At 35.9% G+C, this 25,887-nt stretch overlaps 1 protein-coding gene across 3 annotated transcripts in view; it reads right to left on the reverse strand.

The window, feature by feature from the left end:
- Nucleotides 1–25,887, reverse strand: part of LOC136033125 (uncharacterized) — a 118,207-nt gene that overhangs the window by 55,796 nt on the left and 36,524 nt on the right. For all 3 annotated transcript variants that reach the window (XM_065713754.1, XM_065713755.1, XM_065713756.1), the window contains 3 exons: nucleotides 20,732–20,854; nucleotides 5,136–5,369; nucleotides 3,104–3,199 (listed from right to left, as the gene is read on the reverse strand). In XM_065713754.1, the coding sequence (XP_065569826.1) occupies nucleotides 3,104–3,199; nucleotides 5,136–5,369; nucleotides 20,732–20,854 (453 nt within the window). The remainder of the gene's footprint in view (nucleotides 1–3,103; nucleotides 3,200–5,135; nucleotides 5,370–20,731; nucleotides 20,855–25,887) is intronic.

Below are 25,887 nucleotides of genomic sequence, written 5' to 3' on the forward strand. Positions count from 1 at the left end.
TATTTACAGTTTATTACCACAAACTGTTTGACAAGTAGGGAGTGTTTATCTTTTTTCTCATTTTGGTATCTGTAGGCTTCTTGTTTTAATAGTTTTCCATAGTCTTTACTTGACTTTTGGATTTGTCTTTCTTAATCACGATCTTTACTTCGAGTATAAGAGACTATATTTTGAAGACCAAATATAAAAACTTTGAGTACAAATGAGTAAAAAGAAGTTTTCAGCCAAATTTGGTCGGAAAAAGCGACCAAAAGGTATATAGCTACATGTTGAGGTCTTTCACATTCAAAATTGTTTTCTTGATTTTTCCTTCTTTTTTTTTTAAGATACACAGGGTTGCATTAGTTACGACGTAGACAAGCTAAATAATAAGGATTTCAATTTCACTGTCCTTGGGATTATAATACTAATTTATGTTTAATATATAGTTTAATTAAATAGTTTTATTTATATAGTATTTATTTATGTAGTTTAATTAAAGCACGCTTTTATGAATTAAAATAAACTACAGTAAACTGATAAACTATTACTCTTAGGTACAGAACCTTTTATATGTAAGCAGGCTACAGATCAAGCAGACGGATAATGAGGAAGGGGGCCCCAGTCACTAGGATTAAACCGATGCGGGGTGGGGGGGAGGTCTCTCCTAGTAATAATGAAAAATAGAAATAAAAGCAAGATGTATTTTTTGTACCCCACACCTTAAAATATATTTTTATAGCATAAATACAATCCTGGCTATAACAAGATATTATAACACAAAGACATAAGGCTTTTATCATGGCTAAAATAAAATATGACTACTTCGATGAACTTAGGAGGCGTCTTGGGTGAGGAATAAAGCGACCACTATAGCACCACTTCATGCACAACTGAGGTTAAATTGGACTACAGCATGCACCACATTCATGCACCACAACACGATATATTGCCTTGTCATCGTCGATTTATCATAAAAATATGCTCGGTTTCTTCAAGATATAATGTGCTGTAATTTAGAATTGGGAAAATTTAAAATTTAAATTTTACAAAATGTAAATAAAATAAATTTACATATAATTTCTATTTATAAAATATATATTAAAATTACTTCCTTAACTATTATTTTGCATTTTCACAGTCCCACTCACTTATTTCAATTCCGACCGCATATTCGCTCCTTTTCTGCAGCTAAAGATTTCTTATTATTAATAAGAGGGTAACCTCTCAAAGACAAAGCATTTCTATTTGTTTTTATCATTTATTTTTTAAGGCAAAGATTAGTTAGGAGAATTTTTTAAAGCAGGGATTAGGCTGGGACTTGACACGGGATACCAGTTTGCAGTATGATCACTAAGAATATCAAACAGTTCGTGGTAACGAACTGTAGTAAGGAGCGACCCGGGTCAATAGTAACCAAAACTCTAAAAAACGGAATTTTTTCAGCAATAGCTACATCAAAAGAATTGCATTTTAATGCTGATTTTAAATATATAAGTTTAATCAAGTTTAGTCTTACCCATCAAAAGTTACGAGCCTGAGAAAATTTGCCTTATTTTAGAAAATCGGGGGGAACACCCCCTAAAAAGTCATAGAATCTTAACGAAAATCACACCATCAGATTCAGTGTATCAGAGAACCATACAGTAGAAGTTTCAAGCTCCTATCTACAAAAATGTGGAATTTTGTATTTTTTGCCAGAAGGCAGATCACGGATGCGTGTTTATTTATTTGTTGTTTTTTTTCTTTGTTTTTTTTCCAGGGGTAACCGTATCGACCCAGTGGTCCTAGAATATTGCAAGAGGGCTCATTCTAACGGAAATAAAAAGTTCTAGTGCCCTTTTCAAGTGACCAAAAGAATTGGAGGGCACCCAAAGTCATCGGATCAAAATTCTGAGATAGCCATTTTATTCAACATAGTCGAAAAACTTATAACTATGTCTTCGAGGACGACTTACTCCCTCACAGTCCCCGTGGGAGGGGCTACAAGTTACAAACTTTGACCTGTGCTTACATATAGTAATAGTTATTGGGAAGTGTAAAGACGTTTTCAGAGGGATTTTTTATTGAGGGGGGAGTTGTTGAGAATAGGAGGATATGTTGGGGTAACTTTCCATGGAGTAATTTGTCATGGGGGAAGAAAATTTCCATGAAGGGAGCGCAGGATTTTCTAGCATTATTTAAAAAAAACAATAAAAAATAAATATGAAAAGTTTTTCATCTGGAAGTAAGGAGCAGCATTAAAACGAACAAAAATTACTAAGCATATGAGGGGATTCGTCCCCTCATCAATGCCTCACTCTTTACGCTAAAGTATTTTTAGTAATTTCAACTATTTATTCTACGGCCTTTGTGATTCAGGGGTCATTAAGGGGTCTTAAGGAATTGGGACAAAACTTAAGCTTTGTTGTAAAGAGAGAGGTACTGCTGAGGGGGTAAACCCCCTCATATACGTAATAAAAACATACAATTACAAAAGTTCGTTACGTAAGCTAATTCGTAAGTTACGTATATCTTTTACTAATAAAAACGTTTGTAAAAATTAAATGTTCTAGTTGCCTTTTTAAGTAACAAAAAAACTGGGGGGGGGGACTAGGCCTCCTCTGCCGCTCCTTTTTTCCCAAAATCATTCGATCAAAACTATAAGAAAGCCATTTAGCCAAAATAATAAATATACAAATTTCGTTTTAATTATTCATCTGCGGAGAACCAAAATCAAAACATGCATTAATTCAAAAACGTTCATAAATTAAATAAAAAAAAATTTAACTGAAAGTAAGGAGCGACATTAAAACTTAAAACGAACAGCCCCTCCTAAACGCCCCGCTCTTTGCGCTAAAGTTTTTTACTGTTTTAAAAAGTAGAGTCGAGAGAAAGTGTCAAACTTTAGCGTAAAGAGCGGGGCGTTGAGGAGGGACCAGCCCCTTTCGTATACGAAGTAATTTCTGTTCGTTTTAAGTTTTAATGTCGCTCCTTACTTTCAGCTTAAAAAACTTTTTTTTTATTTAATAATGAATAAAAAACAAGCTTTTGAAGAGAATGAGCTAAAGTAAATAAGTGGTAAATAAACAATGTAAAGTAAAAAGATGACTAATGTTTGATTAAATTGAAAAGAAGCACCTACCTCTTCGATAGAAATGACTCGCTGTAATCTTAAAACAAGATCGGCATAGTGCTCCCATCCTGGTACATCCCTAACTGTTGTAAGCAACTCCATCGCCTGTAATAAAAAACATGAAAAAAAAATGGAAAACCCCACAGATAAAAGATGAAACTGTATGTCGTAAAAAATGTTACCAATACTCTTACTCAAAGAATAAGCTTGGAAAGACAATTTAAACTTGTAGAACGGTATTGTTTCTATAAATACAATTTTATTGAAAGCAAAGTTTATTTATTTGTCGTTTAAATGTAAAGGGATCATAATAGAGAGCGTAACTTATCAATCCCAAATTATTCACCTCTATTTTATTAAGACATTTTTGTTTTAGAAATTCGAATAGCCCATTAATTAATTGCTTTGTATTGTCACAGAATGGAATTATATATTAAGTGTTTTAATTATTTTAGGAACCGAAGCAAACGGTATGGATGCTATTGGGGTCCTTTCCATCGAACTTAGATGGCTTATACTGGCTTAATTTATCTTTATGCATTAGTGGCACATTTTATAGGGGAGGATGTGTCTTTCTTGCTAGATTTTGGAAACTGCCTTATTTTGTATTTTAGATTGTCTACTGTTGACAATTTCATTAAACAGTATAAGAGAATCTCCCCCTCCTAGACTTTTAAAAATACATTTTGTACCCTCCCACATTTTTGTGAATTGCCACCATTGTTACGAGCACTTGAAGTACCAAGGACATGAAAATCAAACGTTTTGTACCCTCCTGAACGCGTCATAGGCATATTCATGCCTGAAAACTGCTATTTATAAAGTTTTTTTCTTTTTGGGGCTGAAAATTATGAAGTTTTTAGTGCAGTATCACATTTTCTTCAGTTTTATTAGGATATCAGTTGATTAGTTTCATCTGTTGATTAGGATATCAGTTTTATCAGTTGATTAAGATATATATGGTTGTGTAATTTTACTTAACGAATTAGAACAACCAGATTTTATTTTCACTGTCCTTGGTACTTTAAAAGGATTTGATACCTTAAAATCATTCTGTGAACCTCAGCGTTGGCTGGCCGTCTCAAAGGCAAAGGGGACATGCCAGTATCAAAACCTATTGGGATTATGCGTTTTGACTATAAAACTTGATTGAAAAGACAGTGAAGTTTGATTTGTTCAGTGTTGGCAAGGTTTTCAAACCAAGCGGATAGCACTACAGGGAGCACCCAAAGCTGCCAAATAAATCACATGAAATTTGGTTGTGCTTATTTTTTGAGTTCAAATTCAGGAATTACCCTTTCCACAACTCTGAAATTCTGCTTAGAAAATTCTGCTAAGTTTAGTCGAAAAAACAAAATTCTCACTTTTTGATGATGTAAATGTCAGAAAATGAATATCTCACTTGGAAGTTGAATGGTTTGTTTACGATTTTTAATGAAATATGTGTCGACGTTTTGGTTTCTGTCTTTTATTAGGATTTTATATCCACAAATTATGGCACGGCCACCCAATCAATTCAGTTAGGCCATACAAGCTAATAAAGTTTATAATGGATCAAAAAGGTTGATCATTGTGGCCTTAAGGATTGGGCATTTAATAATAATTAATAATAATTTCATTAATAATAATTAATCAATAATTTTTTTTTGATTTGTTTATAATGTAAAATATCAGCACTATGATAGGCCTATTTACAGTTTCACTCAAGAAGTGAAATTAGGTTAATCATTGTGATTAGTTAGGTCAATCATAATGAAATATACCAAATGTGATTCAAAATTATTGAAAACACAGAAGAAAATTATGGAGGCAGGCCGCCCAGAACGCATCATAGTGAATACCTAACCACCTCTATATATTAAATATTTAATTAAAATGTTTCCTGCATCGTAGCTTTTCTCACTGAGACTAAGCAAATTACAACCTATTGCTACCGAAAACTAGCTTTTCTCAGATTACACAGATCAAAATTCTTGAGTGTTTTCGGGATGTTTAACAAGTACCTCTAATAACGAATATAATTCTTAAATCAATATCTCACCTCAAATTGTCGATCGAATTCAAAGTCAATTAAGTTTTCCAAGTTTTTGAGACAGCAAAGTACCCCAGTTCCACCAATAAGATTTCGCCTTGCTCTTAAACACCGAATTGAAAATCCTTGGCGCTGTCCATCGGGTGAAAAGCACAGCCTCACCAGACCTTGGTCAGTTATACCAGTCGCGGTTACATCCAGCTCAAGTAGATTCGTACAATATTGCCCGATATCACTCATTGCCTACAAAAAAAGAATAACAAAAAGAAACATTTGGGTGATAACCTAAATGGTCGGAAAGTAAGTCCAGTTGATTTAAGTGGAAAAATATTTCTTTGTAATATGCCATTGAAACAACTAGCTGTGGTAAGATACCTTGGTTTCCAGCTTGATCAAAATCTGAGCTGGAAAGCACATAGTGATCAGGTGGCAGCTAAAGTATCTAGAGGCAGGCATGTACGCAGGAATTTTTTCGGGGGGGGGGGGTCAAAGCCTTCGAAACAGCAGATATAAAGTAGTACTTTTTTTATTTAGTAATGCGAAAACCACGTATATCGGAAAATACAGATTAACTTTAATCTGTACTATTATAGCGGATAGGGGGAAGAAGACTGAAGCCTCAAAAGTACGTTTTAGGTTCAGGTTATGTTCATAGCGATTTAGAACCAGTGATTAATCTATTATATCCTACTGAAATTGAAATTTTAGGGTTAATAGTGCAATATGGGTGCTGCGGGGGGTAGTTCTTCCATTGCTAAAGCGTAGATTTTAATGAAAAATTATAATTTCCAAAATTGATCCATTAAAAGCTGTACTTTATCCTGAAAAGGGGGGATAGACGTCCTAATATCAAGGATAATTCTATTTTGCTATGGAAAGCAAACTCTCTTTGCCGAAAAAAAAAAAAAAATAACAGTACAATTGCTAATTACTTCAAAGAGGGAAAAAGTTAAACAGAAAATGGATTAATCATTGGGTAGTGACTTGACCGGATAATTGCATGCTGTAAAATCCCCCCAAAAAGCTTCACACATGTATCTAGATTCTTAATAAATGTCTTGTTTTTGCCAGAAATTCCAAGAAAACACTGGGAAATTAAACATTTCACAAAATTTCGGCGGGGGGGGGGGGGGCGGGTCCCGAAGGCACCCCCCCTGCGTACGTGCCAGTCTAGAGGGCCTGGGTCTGATTCGGCGTCTGAGAAATCAGTTTCCTCGTTCTGCCCTTTTAACTCTTAATCATTCTATTGTCATGCCTTATATTTCTTATAGTTGTGGGATATGGACAGGTGGATTTTATACAAATTCTAATCGTGTTCAGGTTTTACAAAATAAAGTTATTACACTATTTGGAAATTATGTCCATGGTGAAAATGATACAGTTAATTCTTATAGGAAACTCTATTGCTGATTTTTGTTCTTGGAACATGTCGCGTGCTCATTTTTGTTCGCGAAACTTGCTGTACATTGATTTTTCCTCCTCGTGAAACTGATTTTGTTCTTGGAGGTTTTCACATTCTGATTTTTTGTTCTTGAAACTTGCTACATGTTCATTCTTCTCCTCATGATTTTTAATGTTAGCCAACTTCATGATTATCAACTTGCTATTTTTTGTATTTCAGAGTATTTATGGTTTGTCCCCTGAAATTTTTCGTCAAATGTTTACAAAGAATTCTTCACACCACAGTTATGAAACTAGAAATATGGATGATTTGGTGTACGAGTGTCACAGCTCTCAAAGGGCAAGTTTTAGTCCCAGGTTTGCTGGACCAGTAGTATGAAATTCTTTACCAACGAGTATAAGGTTATCTGAACATGTTAGCAACTTTAAGAGCAGACTGAAGAACCACCTTCTGGGAAAAGATTAAGTAAATAATTTAAATGAGATGGCTTATTGTCTTGTTTTTTAAGTAAGATTTTTTTCTCAATCTTTCTCTCTCTTCTTCTTTATTTTTTTTTGTTTTCTTTTTCCCACTTTTTTGTCTTATTTTATTTCTTTTTTTGTTAATTTTTTTCGGTATTGCTGTTCGTTGAATGCTTATCAGCCAGTACTAGCAAGTCTCTGACTTTCTAAAGTGGCTGATGTAGTTCTTTTGTATATTGATGATACGTATAATAAAAGTGCCTCTCTCTCTAAATAGCATCTATCGGTGGATTTGGGCATTTTGATTACGTTTTTAGTTCGCAGAACTTGTTGCATGTTGATTTTTCTCATCGTAAAACTTGTATATTGATTTTTCTCTTTGTGAAACTGATTTTCTTCATGGAACATCTTGCCTGCTGATTTTTATTCCTGTAACTTGTTGCGTGCTGATTTATGTTTTGAAACTTGCTGCATATGATTTTTCTCTTTTTAAAACTTGTACATTGATTTTTGTCCTCGTGAAACTGATTTTGTTCATGAGTCTTATTGCAAACTGATTTTTGTTCTTAGAACATGTCGCGTGCTCATTTTTGTTCGCGAAACTTGCTTTACATTGATTTTTCCTCCTCGTGAAACTGATTTTGTTCTTGGTACTTGCTGATTTTTATGGATTTTTCTTTTCGTAAATCTTGTATATTGATTTTTCTCCTCGTGAAACTGATTTTCTTCATGGAACTTCTTGCATGCTGATTTTTGTTCCTGTAACTTTTTGCGTCCTGATTTATGTTCTTGAAACTTGCTGCATGTGATTTTTCTCCTCTTGAAACTTGTATGTTGATTTTTGTCCTCGTGAAAATGATTTTGTTCATGGATCTTGTTGCATGCTGATTTTTGTTCTTGTAACATATCACGTGCTCATTTTTGTCCGCGAAACTTGCTGTACATTGATTTTTCCTCTTCATGAAACTGATTTTGTTCTTGAAACTTGCTGGTGCTGATTTTTGCTCATGGAACTTGCTACGTTCTGATTTCTCTTTGTGAAACTTGTTGAATGTTGATTTTTGTCTTCATGAAATTTGTTCATTGATTTTTCACCTCGTGAAACTGATTTTGTTCTTGTAGGTGTTTGCATGCTAATTTTTGTTAATGGAACTTGTCGCGTGCTGAATTTTCATCGTGGAACCTTCTGCATGCTGATTTCTTGTTCGTAAACTTTTTAGAGGTCGTTTTCTCTCTTCGTGAAACTTGTACATTGATTTTGCTCCTCGTGAAAATGATTTTGTTCATGGAACTTGCTGTGTGCTGACTTTTGTTCGTGGAACCTAATTTTTCATGATATGCTAGTAGGTTAGGTTAACCTAATCTAACCTACAAAGGATAGGGTAGGTTAAATTAGGCTAGATGAAGTGCCATCTAACCTAGTTTAACCTAGCCTATTTCTAAATCAGACGAACGGAAATCAGCACGCGAGAAGTTACATGAGCAAAATCAGTTTCACGAAGAGAAAAAAAAATCAATGTACAAGTTTACCGAAGATAAAAATAAAAAAGCGACAGGTTTGACGAACAGAAATCAGTAAGTAACAACTTCAACGAAAAAATTAGCCTGAAAAAAGTTCTATGAACAAAATCAGATTCACGAAGATAAAAATCAATGCAAAAGTTTCACGAAGCGAAAAATCAACATGCAACAATTTTCACGGGGAAATAAGCAGAACGTAGCACGTTCCATGAGCAAAGATGATCATGCAGCAACTCCTATGCAAAAAATCAGTTTCATGAGGAGAAAAATCAATATACAAGTTTCGCTAAGAGATAAATCAACCTGCTACAAGTTCCAGGAACAAAAATTAGCAAGCAACAAGTTTCATCAACAAAATCAGTTTCATGAGGTGAAACATCAATGAAAAAGTTTCATGAAGAGAAGAATGAACATGTAACAAGTTTCAAGAACAAAAAATCAGAATGTGAAAACCTCCAAGAACAGTATCAGTTTCACGAGGAGAAAAAGAAATGTACAATTTTCACGAAGAGAAAAATCAAAAAGTAATAAGTTTCACGAAGAAAAAATCGATCGCAACTGGTTCCTTGAGCAAAAATCAGTACGCAGAGAAAAAATAAATGTACAAGCTTCACGAAGAGAAAAATCAACGTCAGCAAGATTAACGAACAAATTCAGCACTCAAAAAGTTCCATGAACAAAAAAAGTATCACGAGGAGAAAAAACAATTTAGAAGTTTCAAGAAGATAAAAGAATAAACATGCAACAAGTGTCATGAATAAAATCAGCACGCAACAAGCTCCATTAAGAAATTCAGTTTCACGAAGAGAAAAATCAATACACAAGTTTCGAAAAGAGACATATAATGTGTAATATGTAACATGTTTCATGAACAAAAATCATCATACAACAAGTTCCACAAACAGTTTCCCGACGAGAAAACTCAATGTACACGTTTCACAAAGAGAAATATCAAAATGCAATAAGTTTCATGAACAAAAATCAGCACGCAACAAGTTCCACGAACAAAATCAGCAAGCAATAAATTCCACGAACAAAAATCAGCACGTAACAAGTTTCATGAAAAAAGATCAGTTTCACGAGAAGAAAAATTAATGTACAAGTTCTACGAAAAAAATCAGCACGCAATAAGTTCCATGAACAAAATAAGGTACACGAGGAGAAAAATCAATCTACAAGTTTCAAGAACAGAAAAATCAGGATACAACAAGTTCCATGTGAATGTTTATCCTTACAATGTAAAATTATATTGGTCGAAAACGTATAATAAACTAGCTACTGCCAATGACCTGCCATAGATTATCATGGAGGTATCTGCATAAGAAATCTTGGAGTTGACGGAACTTAGAGTGGAATTAGTGAAATAGGAACTGTGGAATTGGGGACGGAAATGAGAGAATCAGAACTGACGCAACCAGAGCCAGATTTGGAGTAGGTTGAACCGGGATAGAAACCAGCAGAATGAGAGGTGAAACCGTTGAAACCGAGCGTCAGAAGCGGGGAAGTGGAACTGTATATCACTTTATTTAAAAAAATATTTTTAAAATGTCTTATGAATGATGATGGGATGCGAGATGGTCAGTAACGCTGTAAAGTGCTGCATTCGTTTCTAAAAGTGCCGGTAGTCCTTTAAAATAAACGTAACATAGATATTTATTTTGGCCAAAAACTGTCCCACAGCGAAGTGTCATTTTCAAGCATTTTGTGGTGCACAACAACGATTCTAGCCAAAAGAATACCAAAAAGCTATTATGTGAAAGTTCTGAGGTATTCAATTGATTTAAAATTATCAAAAAAACTATAGGCATATTTAGCCTCCTGTTCCAGCAGCAGTAATGTCGTGCGGTAGCGCATTGGTTTCTAAAGGTGTAGGTAGTCCTACAAAATACAGGTCAATATAGACATTTATTTTATCCAGAATGACGGTCCCACAGCAAAGCAGCGTTTTCAATCATTTCGTGGTAAAAAACACCAGTTTTGTCCAAAAGAAGTACAAAAAGCTATAGTGTGAAAATTCTGAGATGGTCAATTGATTTAGATTTATCCACAAACTATATTCATATTGAGCCTCAAGTTTCAGAGGCAGCAATGCCGTACGTAGCGTATTGGTTTCTAAGGGTGCAAGTAGTTCTACGAAATAACAGTTAACACAGACATTCATTTTAGCCAGAAAGACTGTCCCAGAGCAAAGCGGCGTTTTCGATCATTTTGTGGTAAAATACAACTTTAGCAAAAAGAATTCCAAAAATCTATTGCGTGAAAATTCTGAGAAGGTCAGTTGAGTCAGAATTCTCAAAAAACTATACTCATACTTAACCACTGTTTCAGAGGTAGTAATTCCGTGTGGTAGCCCATTCGTTGCTAAAAGTACGGGTAGTTTATTTTAACGGTTTTTATAAGTGGATGATTCGGTTGAAGCTTGAAAAAATTGTGTACAGTTGTATTTAATAGAGCTTCAGCTATTATGGAGAACTGTCGGTGGTTTTTTTCTGTAGGTTGAGAGAGGAGTGTGCCTTAAGGGTGAAAAAGTGAGTTTCTAATTCTAAGATTTACGTTGGATTTTACGTATGTTAAAGGTTCTTGCGAACTTCCAACTCCGTTCTCGTGGCAGTACGAGTATTTGCAAGCCAATACAGTAAAGATCACGTTTGCTTATTAATTGTCTAATCCCTATCCCTGAGCCTTCTCAATGCCTTTGCCATATTTTGGTCATCATAGTACATCTCTTCTTACTTCAGTACCTCTACACTGTCATGACCAGTTGAAAATCGACCACGTGCCTTTACCATGTCCATAGATTCAATTTTGGATAAAATTAGCACCCCTTTCTATCACCTTTTCCGGCTGCCTCAAAAATGAATCGAATCTTTCTAGATATGTACTGGCGCTGAAATATGACATCCCCCTCTGGGGTTGATTGCTAGCCCCCCCCGTTTGAATAGCTCACAATGAGATGGGTCAGTCATTGAATGTCACAGGCTGAAAGAAAATAATACCAAGAAAAAAATGAACAGAATATAGAATTAAGGACACATTTAGAAGGGTTATAGACCCTCCAAAATACTAGGATTATATCACTAAGAAGTGAAGATTCACTTTGTCTGGATTTATAATACCCATCTAAAAGATTACTTAGTAAGCAGGTGCACTTCAAATATAACCAAACTCTAGTAATCAGTTTTCTCCTCTTTGTCTCAGTTATTGCGGTCATAGGAAAATCCTAAATCAATAGCTTAATCATTCTAGTGAGCGGGACATTGGAAATCTCCGCGTGTGGGATTGTTATTTCGTAGAATCTATGTCCTGAATCATAGCATTAGAAACAGATTGCTGGTCCAGCTAAAAATAATTAAATGGCCCTGGTGGTTAGGTTAGGGGCTCGGTGAAACTGGATGGTTAGCCCCTCCTGTTGGAATTGGATGTTCGGGCCCCCAGTGAAATTGGATGCTAGGGCCCGTGATGGTTAGGATAGGGGCTCAATGGAATTGGATGCTAGGCCCCCATGGGAACTGGATGCTAGAGTCTCTGGTGGTTATGTTAGGGGCCCGATGAAATTGTATGCTAAGGCCCCCCAGTGAAACCGCAAGCCAAGGCCCCGATAGAACTCGATGCTAGGACCCCCCCCCCAGTGAAACTGGATGCTAGGACCCCAGTGGTTAGATTAGGCTAGTCCCCTCCCCCGCCCCTTGGAATCAGATGTAAGGGCACCTAATGAAATTGGATGCAAAGGCCCCTGGTGGTTATGTTAGTGTCCTTATGAGATTAGATGCTAGGCCCCAAATGGAACTGGATGCAAAGGCCCAGTAGGGACACAGTGGGATTGACTGGAAAATCTTGGAAACCGGATATCTTGGAAAACGCTTAGAGTGGAGAGATCGGGATGAAACTTGATGGGAAGGATAAGCACAAGTTATAGATACGAGATTGACATAATTGGTACGGATCCGTTCTCTTTGAGGGAGCTGGGGGTTGTTAATTTAGAAAAATAGGAAAAATTGAGGTATTTTTAACATAAGAACGGGTGACAGGATCTTCATGAAATTTGATATTTAGAAGGAACTCATGTCTCAGAGCTCTTATTTTAAATCCCAACCAGATCTGTTGACATTGGGGGGGGAGCTGGAGAGGGAAACCGAAAATCTTGGAAAACGCTTATAAATGTCGTAGATACGTGATTGACGTAACCGGACTGTAACCGCTCTCTTTCGGGGAGTTAGGTGGTGGGGTTGAGTGCTTTTGCGAGTTTGGTGCTTCTGGGCGTGCTAGGACGATGAAAATTGGTAGGCGTGTCAAGGAGCTGCAGAAATTGACCTGATGAAGTCATTTTTCCCGATTCGACATCTGGGGGGCTGAAGGGAGAGGAAAAATTAGAAAAATTGAGGTATTTTTAATTCACGAGTGGGTGATCGGATCTTAATAAATTCTGATATTTAGAAGGACCTCGTGACTCAGAGCTCTTATTTTAAATCCCGACCGGCATTATGTCTCTGATTTTCGTTTTAAAGCAATCTGTTCATTCTTAGGATTTTGCTAGAGCTCGTAACATATGAGCTCTTGGCTTATGGCTTTTCCGACCTCGTCACAAGTGCCATATGAGCTCTTAGCTCTTGTTTTGTTTATATTTTCTTAGTTTTAAATTTTATACGGACGGAACATTCGGTGTTTATTTTTTTATGGCACTTCGGATTTATCAAGTGACATACAGCGAACACAAATTCTGTCGGTCTGTCTGTCGGTCCCGGTTTTGCTAGCTTAGGCACTTCCAGATAACCTAGGAAGATGAAACTTGGCAGGCGCATCAGGGTCAAGACGAGATTCAATTAAAAATAGTCGTTTCCCCGATTCGATTAACTGGGTGGGAGTGGGGGGGCGATTAATCCTGAAAAATTAGAAAAATGAGGTAACTTACGGACGGGGGCTCGGATCTTAATGAAATTTGATATTTAGAAAGGTATTGTCTCAAAGATTTTATTTAAAATCTCGACCGGATCCAGTGACGTTGGGAGGAGTGGGAAGGGGAAACCTAAAATATTGGAAAACGCTTAGAGTGGAGGGATCGGGATAAAACTTGGTGGGAAAAATCAGTACAAGTCCCATATACCTGATTGACATAACTGGAACGGATCCGTTCTCCTTGGGGAAGTTGGGGGCAGGGTTAGCTTTGAAAAGTTAGAAAAAATGAGGCATTTCAACTTACGAAGGAGAGACCGGATCTTTATGAAAATTCATATTTAGAAGGATCTCGTAACTCAGATCTCTTATTCTAAATCCTGACGGGATCCAGTGTCATTGGAGGGAGTTGGTGGGGACCGGAAATCTTGGAAAAGGCTTAGAATGGAGAGATCAGGATGAAGCTGGAAAGAACAAGCACGTCCAAGATACGTGAATGACATAACCGGACCGGATCCGATCTCTTTAGGGGAGTTAGGGGGAGGGTTTAACTCGGAAAAAATAGAAAAAAGAGGTATTTGTAACTTACGAACGGGTGATCAGATCTTAATGAAATTTGATACTTAGATGGATCTTGTGCTTCAGAGATCTTATTTTAAATCCCGATCAGATCCGTTGACATTTGGACAGTGGAATGGGGAAACTGGAAATCTTGGAAAATGTGAAAAATGAGATATCTTTATCTTACAAAAGGGTGATCGGATCTTAATGAAACTTGATATATAGAAAGATAGAACGTCTCAGATGCGCCATTGTCAATTCGAATCGTATCAAGAGACATACGGGGCTGGAGGGGGAAAACAGAAATCTTTGAAACCGGAAATCTGGGAACGGCTTAGAGTGGAGAGATCAGGATGAAACTTGGTGGGAAGAACAAGCCCAAGTTCAAGATATGTGATTGAAATAATTAGAACAGATCCACTCTATTTGGAAGATTTGAGGGAGGAGGGTGTTAATTCGAAAAATTAGAAAAATTGAAGTATTTTTAACTTAAGAACAGTTGACCGGATCTTAATGAAATTTGATATTAAGAAGAAACTCGTGTCTCAGAGCTTTCATTTTAAATCCCGACCAGATCTGGTGACATTGGGGGCGTTGGAGGGGAAACCAAAAATCTTCGAAAACGCTTAGAGTGGAGAGATAGGGATGAATCTTGGTGGGTAGAATAAGCAAATGTAGTAGATACGTGATTGATGTAACCAGACTGGATCCAATCTCTTTAGGGGAGTTAGGGGGGTCAGTGCTTTGGCGAGTTTGATGCTTCTGGCCGTTCTAGGACGATGAAAATTGGTAGGCGTGTCAGGGATCCCTAATTCAACCATCAGTCGGGCTGAAGGGAGAGGAAAAATTAGAAAAAAGGGTATTTTTAACTTACGAGTGGGTGATCGGATATTATTGAATTTTTATATTTAGAAGGACCTCGTGTCTCAGAGCTCTTATTTTAAATCCCGGTCGGCATTAAGCCTCTGATTTTGCTTTTAAATGATTCTTGGCTAGAATTTGGCTAGAGCTTATGTCATATTAGCTCTTGGCTCTTCCGACTTCGTCACAAGTGCCATATGAGCTCTTAGCTCTTGTTTTTTTCCCTTCGTTTTCCTTTACGACAACATACCCGTTTTGTCATCTTCATATTCATTTCTTTGTTTGGATAACCTGATTCACGAAATGTAGTAGATTCTGCTTTCAAAAAACATTTATGAACCAATGATGGTGAGCTGATGTTCATTATCCGTCTACTTAACCAACATCTCACTCTAACGTCAATTCCCCATGCTTACCTTCTTGTCAACAGATGAAACAAAAAAGATGAAGCAGATGAAACGTTTTTCAAGTTCACGTTTGCCATGTTCGTACATGGCAAACATGGCGTACATGGCAAACATGTTCGTACATGGTTGCTAAAAGATATTCCAATTTTTTTCTTTCAGTGGACAAAATTTTCAAATTCGCTTTGTTGCCCAGTTTCTCTAGTTAAAATTATTCCAATAGCCTTGATGAGAAGGTATATTTTGGTAACACGAAAAGGGCACACGTACATTTGGAACGTTTTTGATCCGGGCGTAGGATGGTTATCAAATGTAGAGAGACTTCCACTGAGCGGAATTTTTGACCAAATTAATTGTCTTTTTCCTCTTCTTCGTTTAGTTTGAATTACGTGTTTTTTTTGTTGGCCTACACTTTCTCATTTTCTCGTCATTCCTAGCTAGTGAGGTCTTAGAAATAATATTGAAGGTGTTCACCCTAAAATATCTGAGATTAGCAGTACAATGGTTAGTTTCAGTTTTATTATCCGAAATATCTGCTGGGCTGCTTGTTTCTTGACCTGCTTTGACAGGGCAACAACGTCAATTTGAAGATTTTTACATTCACAAAATACATTTTAAAATATATTTCATCTTGAACTTACTTTTCTGTTTTTCCTTTGATTTTATAATTCTAGTCGTCAAGTTTTTAATCTTTTTTTATTGGCTAATTCATTGATTGATATTAACCTTTCAAAAAATATATAATTTGGCTTTTAGCTTAAAATTGTACTGTCAACTTAGAGGCCTCACTTCACGTTTACAAACTTATTGTATCTAGTTTGACACAAGGCGAAATAAGATAAAATAAAGTTTTCTCTTCCTATCCTAAAAGTAAACCTTAGTACCATCAAAGGTCAACAGAAAAATTCCAATTACTGTCCTGTTCAACTTTAAATTGCTGTCACTTGAAGTAGAGAATTCTGGACAAATGTAAGAAAAACAAATGTCAGCACCAGAAATTCGTCAAAAACTAGAGAAGGAATAAGAAGATATTTAACTCCTTTAAAATATTGGAGAAGCACAGAAGCGGAAAGACTCAGCAGAAAGCTAAAATGATTTCGATCAGAGGCTGTTTTGGACTTCAATTTTTGTCAACTTATTGAACCAGCTGAGAAAAGCTGACATTTTAAAAATGTTTCCTTAGGACGAGAAGCTATTTTCTTGGTCCATTCAGATATATCAGTAGTTGTCAATCAGGGATTTTGATCACCCCAGGAGACCTAGAAGTGATTTCGGCCGGACATAATAAATTAATTTGTCTGTCGTACAGCATAACTTTTTTAAAGTGCCATTTTAAAAAAAAACCTTCTTAGACATTCTGTTCCAGACACGGATCCAAGGGGGGATGGTATTCAGACCCGTTTGTATTCCAGGAATTTAGATCTTTAGGACCCTTCCATATTTTTTTGCATATTTTTGTACGATTTTTCTATTTTTCGCACTTTTCAAGAGTTGTGCACCCTCTGCCCCCCGTCCTGAAACAAAATCCTGCGTGTCTCCGCTAGTTTAAATATATTCAATACTGAGTTTTGTGTTTATGCCACGCTTCGATTTTCAATTTCAGAGTGAAGGATCTCCTGAGTTATTAAAAATATTTTCAAGAGACTGCCATACAGGGATTCGTAATAAATACAAGAATCAGTGAGCTAGACGGAACTGCTCATCTTCCTGAAAGGGAATATCTCGTGGTACTTTACTCAGGTTCGAATACTCAGGTAAATACACGAGCAAAAAAAAAAATAGACGAATAGATAGAAATATAGAGAACGTAAAAGAAATGTTGCGAAGACCCTTGGACCTAGAGAATATGCTCTTTCTTACAAGTTGAAAAAGGCAGGATTTTTTTTTATAAAAGTATCTTTAGTAGAAGAAAAAACAATATCAAAAGATAATCATCAAACGAAGATAAGAGTTGTATTGACTCCAATTTTAACATTAAAGTTAGGGTCATAAAAACTTGACTAAAAAATAAGGTAGGCTAAGTTGAAAGGTTTCAAAACATTATAAAGTATATTATTGGAAAAAAACAAACGTTACAAAATAGAACACGAGAGGCAGAACCATGGGATATCAAAGAGAGAAAAGGAGTGTGGTGAGTGGGAGTTATTTATACTTTCGGTAAAGACTGGCACGGAGCTTGGAATAAGAATTGGTCTAAAAGTACTAACTGAAACAAATTTTGTCTGTGACTGTCCTTCAGCTCTTGGAGGCCGCATTATTCCTAGTGAGTTGGATTTGGAGAAATCATATCTTTTTGATGGTTTATCCCCAACTTAATATGGCTTGTCAAATTATGGGGTCAATGGATCCGGCCGGGGTCCTATCCCTCTAATATTGCGACAGCCCATATCCCTCTATTACTGCAACAACCAATATCCCTCTAACACTACAACAGCCCTAGTCGTCTGGTTTGCATGACTTTTACAACTTTCACAGAGAATGGATGTCATCATCTGGTTTTGTTGATATGCATTGACAAAATTGTTTCCGGAAATTTTTGGCATGATTCCAACATGGTGGCTAAGTATGTTGTCGGTGAAATAACACAATGGTTCCTACGATAGCCTTGAACGTCCGGAGAGAGATAAACTTAGGGTCGCGTAATAAATTTGGCCTTGTGTGGGTATAAAAGTTTCATGGAGAGTTATTTATTATCATAGTTCCAAACAAACATTTGACTAGTTAACATTGATTCAAGTTTTATTCAGAAATTGTTCTATTATTTAAAATGAGCGTCCTTAGACTCTTACTACTGGAAGGATTTAACAGTGATAATATGAAGACAAGAGCGTCCGTTTTAGCAGTGGAAATAGTAAAAAATTGTCGACAAACATTTGAGTGGGATAAAATGATTAGTAGATATGTTACATCATTAAGTAAATTTAAGTTGGAAGAACAATTATGTTTCACGGCAAAAGTAAATACAATGCATATATCCAGGCTACAGAATGGATTGAATGCAATCATGAGGCATATTGAAGACAAAAAATTGGGTTACCTGCAGAAAAAAAGGAAATGCGTGCATATTATTCTGTTATTACATTTTGTGAAAGTAAATAATGTTTTAAAATGATTTTTTGTTTTCTGGTTGGATATTTTAGTTGATCATTTACTCCTTCTCCATAGACAACAAATCGATAACAAGAGGGTGATCGAAGTAGAAAGTATCTTCTTTCCTGGAGTTTGTGAGCTAGTCGATAATCAACAGCGGGAATGTCAAGAAAAAATCAACGGATTTGAGAAATGAAAATCATAAGGAATCTTGTGAAATTGGAAAAATGTTTGAATCTAAATGACCAGTTTTAAAGGTATCAATGCAAAAGAAAAAATGTCTCAAAGAATGCTTAAAGATATAACGAAAGATGGGTCTCCAGCTTTGGATTATTGCATAAAGCTTATACGTCGAGGGCAGAATGTATTTACTAGATGTATTGACGTACTAGCCGAAATAAAACAAAACGATATTGTCGATTTGCTTTTGAGCACTATCTTGACATTCAGTTTCTATTTGACAGTATGAGAGTCGGCAGTGATAAAAATATTCTACAAATGTCCATTATGTTTGTATATATTGGGTAACTTGTTGTCATGTGAGAACTGCACCAGTGTTAATGATTATAACGAAAAGTGCAGATTACTAAATTATGAGATCCATATAAATTACATAGAGGATATGCAGTACAAATTAAACACTATAATTCCTGCGTTGAAGAGGTTTGTGACTCTCACACTAGAGACTTCCTATTCTCCAGCTGTCACTATGGTAAACGTGATCAATGGGAAAACACTTACCATGGTATGATTCGAAAAACCCTAAACGGGATTTCAGTTTATTTCAAAGAGACTGGTGTCGCTATGGTTTTATATTGTTTTGGGAGGAAGAATTTGGTCTACACTTCAATTGATGGAGTAACATGAGAATATGATTTTTACGTCAACATTGTGAGGATAACGGCTATTATGATTACACGCCTACTGATCTTTATTTGGCTGTTACAGAAAGTGATTCTGCATATGAGAATACTGTGTGTGACAATGCTTCAAATAAACAAATTGAAACACGGGAATTTTACAATATGAATCAAAATAGTATCATTTAATTAACAAAGATATATAATACAAAATGAAGGTATATTATATTTTAGAAAGTGTAATATAGTACCCTATTCAGATTTCAGTGCCCTGAAATCTCTATATTATATGTAGGACAGGGTGTTTTCTGATACAAAGTCATTCAATCGAGGATTGCCTACATAAATACTGAGATATTCATTGTGAATATACCCAGTATATAAAAAAATAAGATATAGTAGTGCATGAAAACTACATATTTTGGTTGATAAATCTTGTCCTTACTTCCGATTTTGAATAATAGATTTCTCACTTTTTCAGGGAGGTTTTTGATGTGGGGCGTGTAGAATACATATTGTAGGCCAAGTAACCAAAAAATTCTATATTCTTCGTTGTTTCAAAGATACATAGCCTAAGAACCGTCTGTACAATCGAAGAATTACTATTTACAATGATAATGATACTGCTAGCGCTTTAAATTAATTCAAGAAAATCTGATGGCATGCAGTAGGATTTGTATTTGGACCTGTACAGATCCAAGCTGAATGTATTGATTATTCGATCTGTATTCAAGGTGCGAGGTCAAATAGAAAACTACCGTCATGGGTAATTTCTTGATATGTCTTAAATTGAATTAGAGCGATTAATTCTAAGCTCTCCACGAACGGTTTTGCAAAGGTAAACTCTAAACGTACATCGCCCGTTCGGACAAAATTCATATCTTGAGCATCAGATAACTCCAATACAATCTTCTTGAAAATCTCAAGTAAAATCTTGGTAGAGGACCCAGACTTAGCTGACTTTATGTTGGTGCTCGTGACACACTTTAGAGTTATTTTTCCTTCCTCACATCTCAAAGTACGTGAAAAACAAGTCGGAACTATTTTATCGTAATTACTTTGAGTGCCACAAGAATGTTTTCAAGGAAAAGGGCGGGGGAAATTCCTGCTAAAAGCTTTTTTTCAAAGTTTTAAATAGGAATATATTCTATATTCCTCATTTTGTATGATTTTTAAAATCTTTCCTTGTTTCTCAGGAAACCCATCGTTACTGCTGCCCCTTCCCTTGCCAGCGTCAATGGTAGCTATCCTGACTATTTAAAAGACCTAATATGACTAGAAACTTTGGTTTGGGATATGCTTTATAGCCATTTTAGGGTGAAATCACACATCAGGCACATTTCACTATCTTAGAATGTAGTTCAATAAGTAAATAAAAGTCTGAGGAGGTCTTCTAGAGCCGAAATTACACCCAGAGAGTGTATTCAAGCTCAGAAAACTTAAGACATTAGCTGAAACGTTAGATGGCGCTGTTGATGTTTTTCAGCATTATCACCAGTTTCCACTCTTACCAGTTCCTCTTTGAAGTACGATTAAATAAATGACAATGCCTTACCCGATCTGTTGTGATTGTCATTTTTAGTGACAAGACAGTAACTTGTGTCAGTTGAGGGATGAAACTGATTAGCCAGTTGGGACAGAGCTCTGTGACGTAGTCAAGACTGAGAGTGTGGAGTTGCTGAAAGACGGAAATCAGATTAGACAGTGAAAGAAGCAAAATAATTAATATCAATTACAGTGCTTGGTTTGAGGTGTCTGGACACCCAAAATTCGTAACTCATACCCTTAAGGTCCATTCACAATCATATTTTACTAATATCAAGATATAACTAGCACTAATTTCGGGAACCAGTTGAAATCAAACCTGTTCATACGGAGACTGAGCTAACGTAGAGAACTTGGTAGAGCCAAAATTGCACTTCACTCGATCTGAACTTATTTAAGATGGAACCAATTGTAGTTTTTCATAGAATTTCCTAATTGGCAAATACCCATGCCTCACCTATATTGAGAAAAATGCCAAAATATATAAATATATATATATATATATATATATATATATATATATATATATATATATATATATATTTTATATAAATATATATAATAGATTGAAAAGTGGACCGAAAAAAAAATGCGATTCTACGAGGGGCTACTGGAGCTCGTCAGAGCTAAAGAACATTTGTAGAACAAGAGACACAAGGACTAGTATGTGACCTCACATATGCAGGAATACGTGGGACTATTACAGTATTAGTTGATTCCACTGTTTAAATTATCCATTGCGAACGGTAAATGTGATAAAACCAGATTTTGGAACGAGCTGAATTACGATATTAGTCAAATCCCATTGCATAATGGGCCTTTTCTCTTACTTTCTAAGAAGTTTTATTAAGATCTGGTAACTACTTTTGCAAGGGGTTCCGGTTACGAAGATTTAGGGACCCATTTTTGAAGTGCTAAATCTTGATCCTATTCATCAATTAAAAACACTAATTATCTAATACTAATTAAATATTTTATGCTGTTATTGATAGGATAAACAAAATATGGAACATCATATTTCTATGCATTGGAACTAAAAAAAAAATTGCCCATCCCCACAGTGCTACAAAAACTGATCCCCAATATATCTTTTCAGATAATTCAAATAATGACAAATCGTATTCTTTATTATATTACCACTGGAAATTCCCCTTGCTAGAATCATAACATTCTGTCAAACACTCTGATCCATTTTTCAGTGTCTCGTTTGACTTTGGTTTCTGTGTTAAACTGATGTATTGTCATCAAAATTCCGAACAAATTTGAATATTTTTTTCACAATTTTTGATTATTAATAGTTTTGATGAATAAATTCTTAATAGTATTTTACTAATACATTTAGCAAGTAAGTAAGTTAGACGGCACTAGACCCTTAAGGTCCAATCCGGACGTGATGATCTCCGTTTCATGGCCCTTCAGTCAGGAAGTGCAATGGGGGGTTGGGGGCCAACCATCCTGTGCTTTCGCACACCCTCCCGCCGACCTTCCCCAGATTTCTCCAGGTACCCATTTAGAGCTGGATCGACTCTGGCTGAGCTTACAGAGTCACGCCACTGATCCAGTCTCAAACTAAATAACTGGTCACAACTGGGATTGAACCCGTGCCCCTTGGACACAGAATCCCCACGCCAGCACGCCAACCATTTAGGGTGGATTATTATTGTTCATATGGATCGAAATTCCGATTTATTTCTGATTATTATTCAGATTCATATTATAAAATCTGAAACTGAAATTCTGATTATTAATCTTCTTCCTGGCTGAAGTAACCACGACCTCTACACAATAATAGGGCTCTATGATGTTAAACATCGTATGATGCTTAACTTCGCTTAAACACTGATAAAAATGAAAAATAAGAATATTACCATTTAAAATATCTAAGAACAAAGTTCCTTATAGCACTTACCCCCTCCCCCTCCAATAAATTTTTTGGCAAAGCTAATGATGCCCTGTCTCGCCTTTTCCACTCCTTATGCTGGTGGGCACGTAAATGCAATATATTGTGTCACATAGAAAAATATTCTCACAATGGAAGGGGCACTTTTACCCCCCTAAGCCACCTTATTCTACAACAGCAATAATAAGAGAATAAAAAAAACATTCATAGAATCAAGTAGGATTAGGTTTCGATTTCTACCTCCCCCACCCCTTCCTCAGGGTTCTTTCTGCATTTAACTGAGAGTTCGTTGAGAGTTAGGTATCGATGCTCTGGTACAGGTAATCTTTGAGGCATCTGACCCCTCCCCCCATCCTACAAAATTATCCGCCGTTCCTCCTTCACAATAGATGTTGTGCACCAACACATCATCTGTGTATAATTTTACACAGATCAATTTAGATAAATGAAGCTTAGAAATAAGTGTCAGAAACATTTTTCTGCAGTTAGAAGAGTGATATCATCCCACAGTACCTCTATTCTGACTTAGTCTAAAAGAAGGGAAATGAGAGACCCCTCCCCATCCCACTCTGTATATTTATCTGAAAGCTTATTGAGAGGTAGTGAATTTGAAATTTGAAATGTACCATTTTGGGCATCTGACAGCCATTCCCACTAAAAGTAATACGAGCAGGGTCGTCAATATGGAGCTTTAGGCTCATATTACTGAAAATTTCATTTATTCCTGCTGCTTCTCAGAGGGTGATTTGCCACTGGACGATCCAGAGGTACAAGGGCTTTGGATTAATCTTCCATAATCTGCAAAATTGATAAGCTCCCTTTCTGCAGATAAGTCCTTTTTCATTGAGGGTTAGTGGGCCACTACTGCTTCTGGTGTAAAAGGTACAAAGACGAAGAAGAAATTACACTTGAAAAAAGAAAAAAAAGAAATGAATGAGAAAGATACAGAGAAGAAACAACGTGTCCGATGCAAAGTATGACCTGCAATTCCTTCTGTGGCACAAAGGGATTATTCCGCCTTGATGAAACTATTGGAAAAGAGAATATATCTACTCTTTTAGAATATTTTCTTTGGAAAAGCTCTCAGAAGGTGTGCAACTGTACCCTAAGGTCAGTTCCTTGCTGCTGCCAATTACCAGACCGCTCATATGATGCCTCTGTATATGCTCCATCCCAGAGGCCAATTGAATTCATTTGAACATGGACTTTTAATTTTATTAAATAAAAAAACAAGTTTTTTGAAATGAAAGTAAGGAGCGACATTAAAACTTAAAACGAGCAGAAATTACTCCGTATATGAAAGGGGCTTTTCCTCCTCTACACCCCGCTCTTTACGCTAAAGTTTTTCATTGTTTTAAAAAGTAGAGTTGCGAGAAAGAATCAAACTTTAGCGCAAGAAGCGGGGTGTCGAGGAGGAAAAGCCCCTTTCATATACGGAGTAATTTCTCTTCGTTTTAAGTTTTAATGTCGCTCCTTACTTTCATTTCAAAAAACTTGTTTTTTTATTTAATTTCTGAAAGTTTTTGAATTAATGCATGTCTGATTTTGGCTCTCCGTATATAAATTATTAAAATGAAATTTGCATATTAATTCTTTTTTCGGCTAAATGGCTTTCTCTTAGTTTTGATCAGACGATTTTGAGAAATAAGGGGTGGGGAAGGAGGCCTAGTTGCCCTCCAATTTTTCGGTTACTTAAAAGGCAACTAGATCTTTTAATTTTTAACGAAGGTTTTTATTAGTAAAAAATATACGTAACTTAAGAATTAACTTACATAACAAACTTTTATATTCTTATATTTTTGATTATATATGAGGGGGTTGGTCCCCTCGTTAATACCTCGCTCTTCACACCAAATCTTGTTTTGTCCCAATTCTTTAAGAATGACCCCTGAATCAGAAAGGCCGTAGAATCAATAGTTAAAATTACTTAAAAAATTTTTAGCATAAAGAGCGAAGTATTTATCTCCTCCTAAATACCTCGCTCTTTATGCTAAAGTATTTTTAGAGCCCCTCATATGCGTAATAATCTCTGTTCGTTTTAAGTTTTAATGCCTCTCCTTACTTTCAATTGAAAAAACTTTTTCATGCTTATATTTTCATTGTTTTGTTTTTTTTAATAGTAATGCTAGAAAATCCTGCGCCCTTTTCATTGAATTTCTCTTCCCCCATGAAATATTCCTCCAAGGAAAGATCCTCCCATATAGCCCCCTCCCCTGAACCCCCACCAAAACCAAAAAAATTCCCCTGATAACGTCGGTACACTTCCCAGTAACCATTACTGTATGTAAACATTGGTCAAAGTTTGTAACTTACAGCCCCTCCCCCAGAGACTGTGGGGGGTAAGTCATCCCAAAGACATAGTTATTATGGTTTTCGACTATGCGGAAGAAAATGGCTATCTCAAAATTTTGATCCGTTGACTTTGGGGAAACAATGAGTGTGGGAGGGGGCCTAGGTGCCCTCCAATTTTTTTTGTCACTTAAAAAGGGCACTAGAACTTTTCATTTCCGTTAGAATGAGCCCTCTTGCAACACTCTAGGACCACTTGGTCGATACGATGACCCCTGGGAAAAAAAACAAACAAACAAATAAACACGCACCCGTGATTTGTCTTCTGGAAAAAAATACGAAATTCCTCATTTTTGTGGATTGGACCTTAAAATTTTTTCCATAGGGTTCTTTGATACGCTGAATTCGATGGTGTGATTTTTGTTAAGATCCTATGACTTTTTGGGGGTGTTACCCTCTATTTTCCAAAATAAGGCAAATTTTCTCAGGCTCGTAGCTTTTGATGACAAAGACTAAATTTGATGAAACTTATATATTTAAAATCGGCATAAAAATCCAATTCTTTTGATATATCTTTTAGCATCGAAATTCTGTTTTTTAGAGTTTCGTTTACTATTGAGTGGGGTCGCTCCTTACTACGAACTGTGTGTTTTACCACGAACTGTTTGATATAGTCATTTGGTAAATTTGGTGCCAGCATTGCTGAGCCTTAAAATTACAATTGGATTGGGTGGTCCAAGAGAGAAAACATGGACATAGGCGAAAAGATTATTATATATATATATATATATATATATATATATATATATATATATATATATATATATATATATATATATATATATATATATATATATATATATATATATATATATATATATATATATATGCATCTCCTTAGTTTCACGGGAAAAAATCATCCTGCATACCAAGTTGGAGCAGATGAAGCAGTTTCTAAGAACTCTTAGTCAGAATGA

This window comes from Artemia franciscana, chromosome 11 (assembly GCF_032884065.1).
Source record: "Artemia franciscana chromosome 11, ASM3288406v1, whole genome shotgun sequence".
NCBI classification, from domain to species: Eukaryota; Metazoa; Arthropoda; class Branchiopoda; order Anostraca; family Artemiidae; genus Artemia; species Artemia franciscana.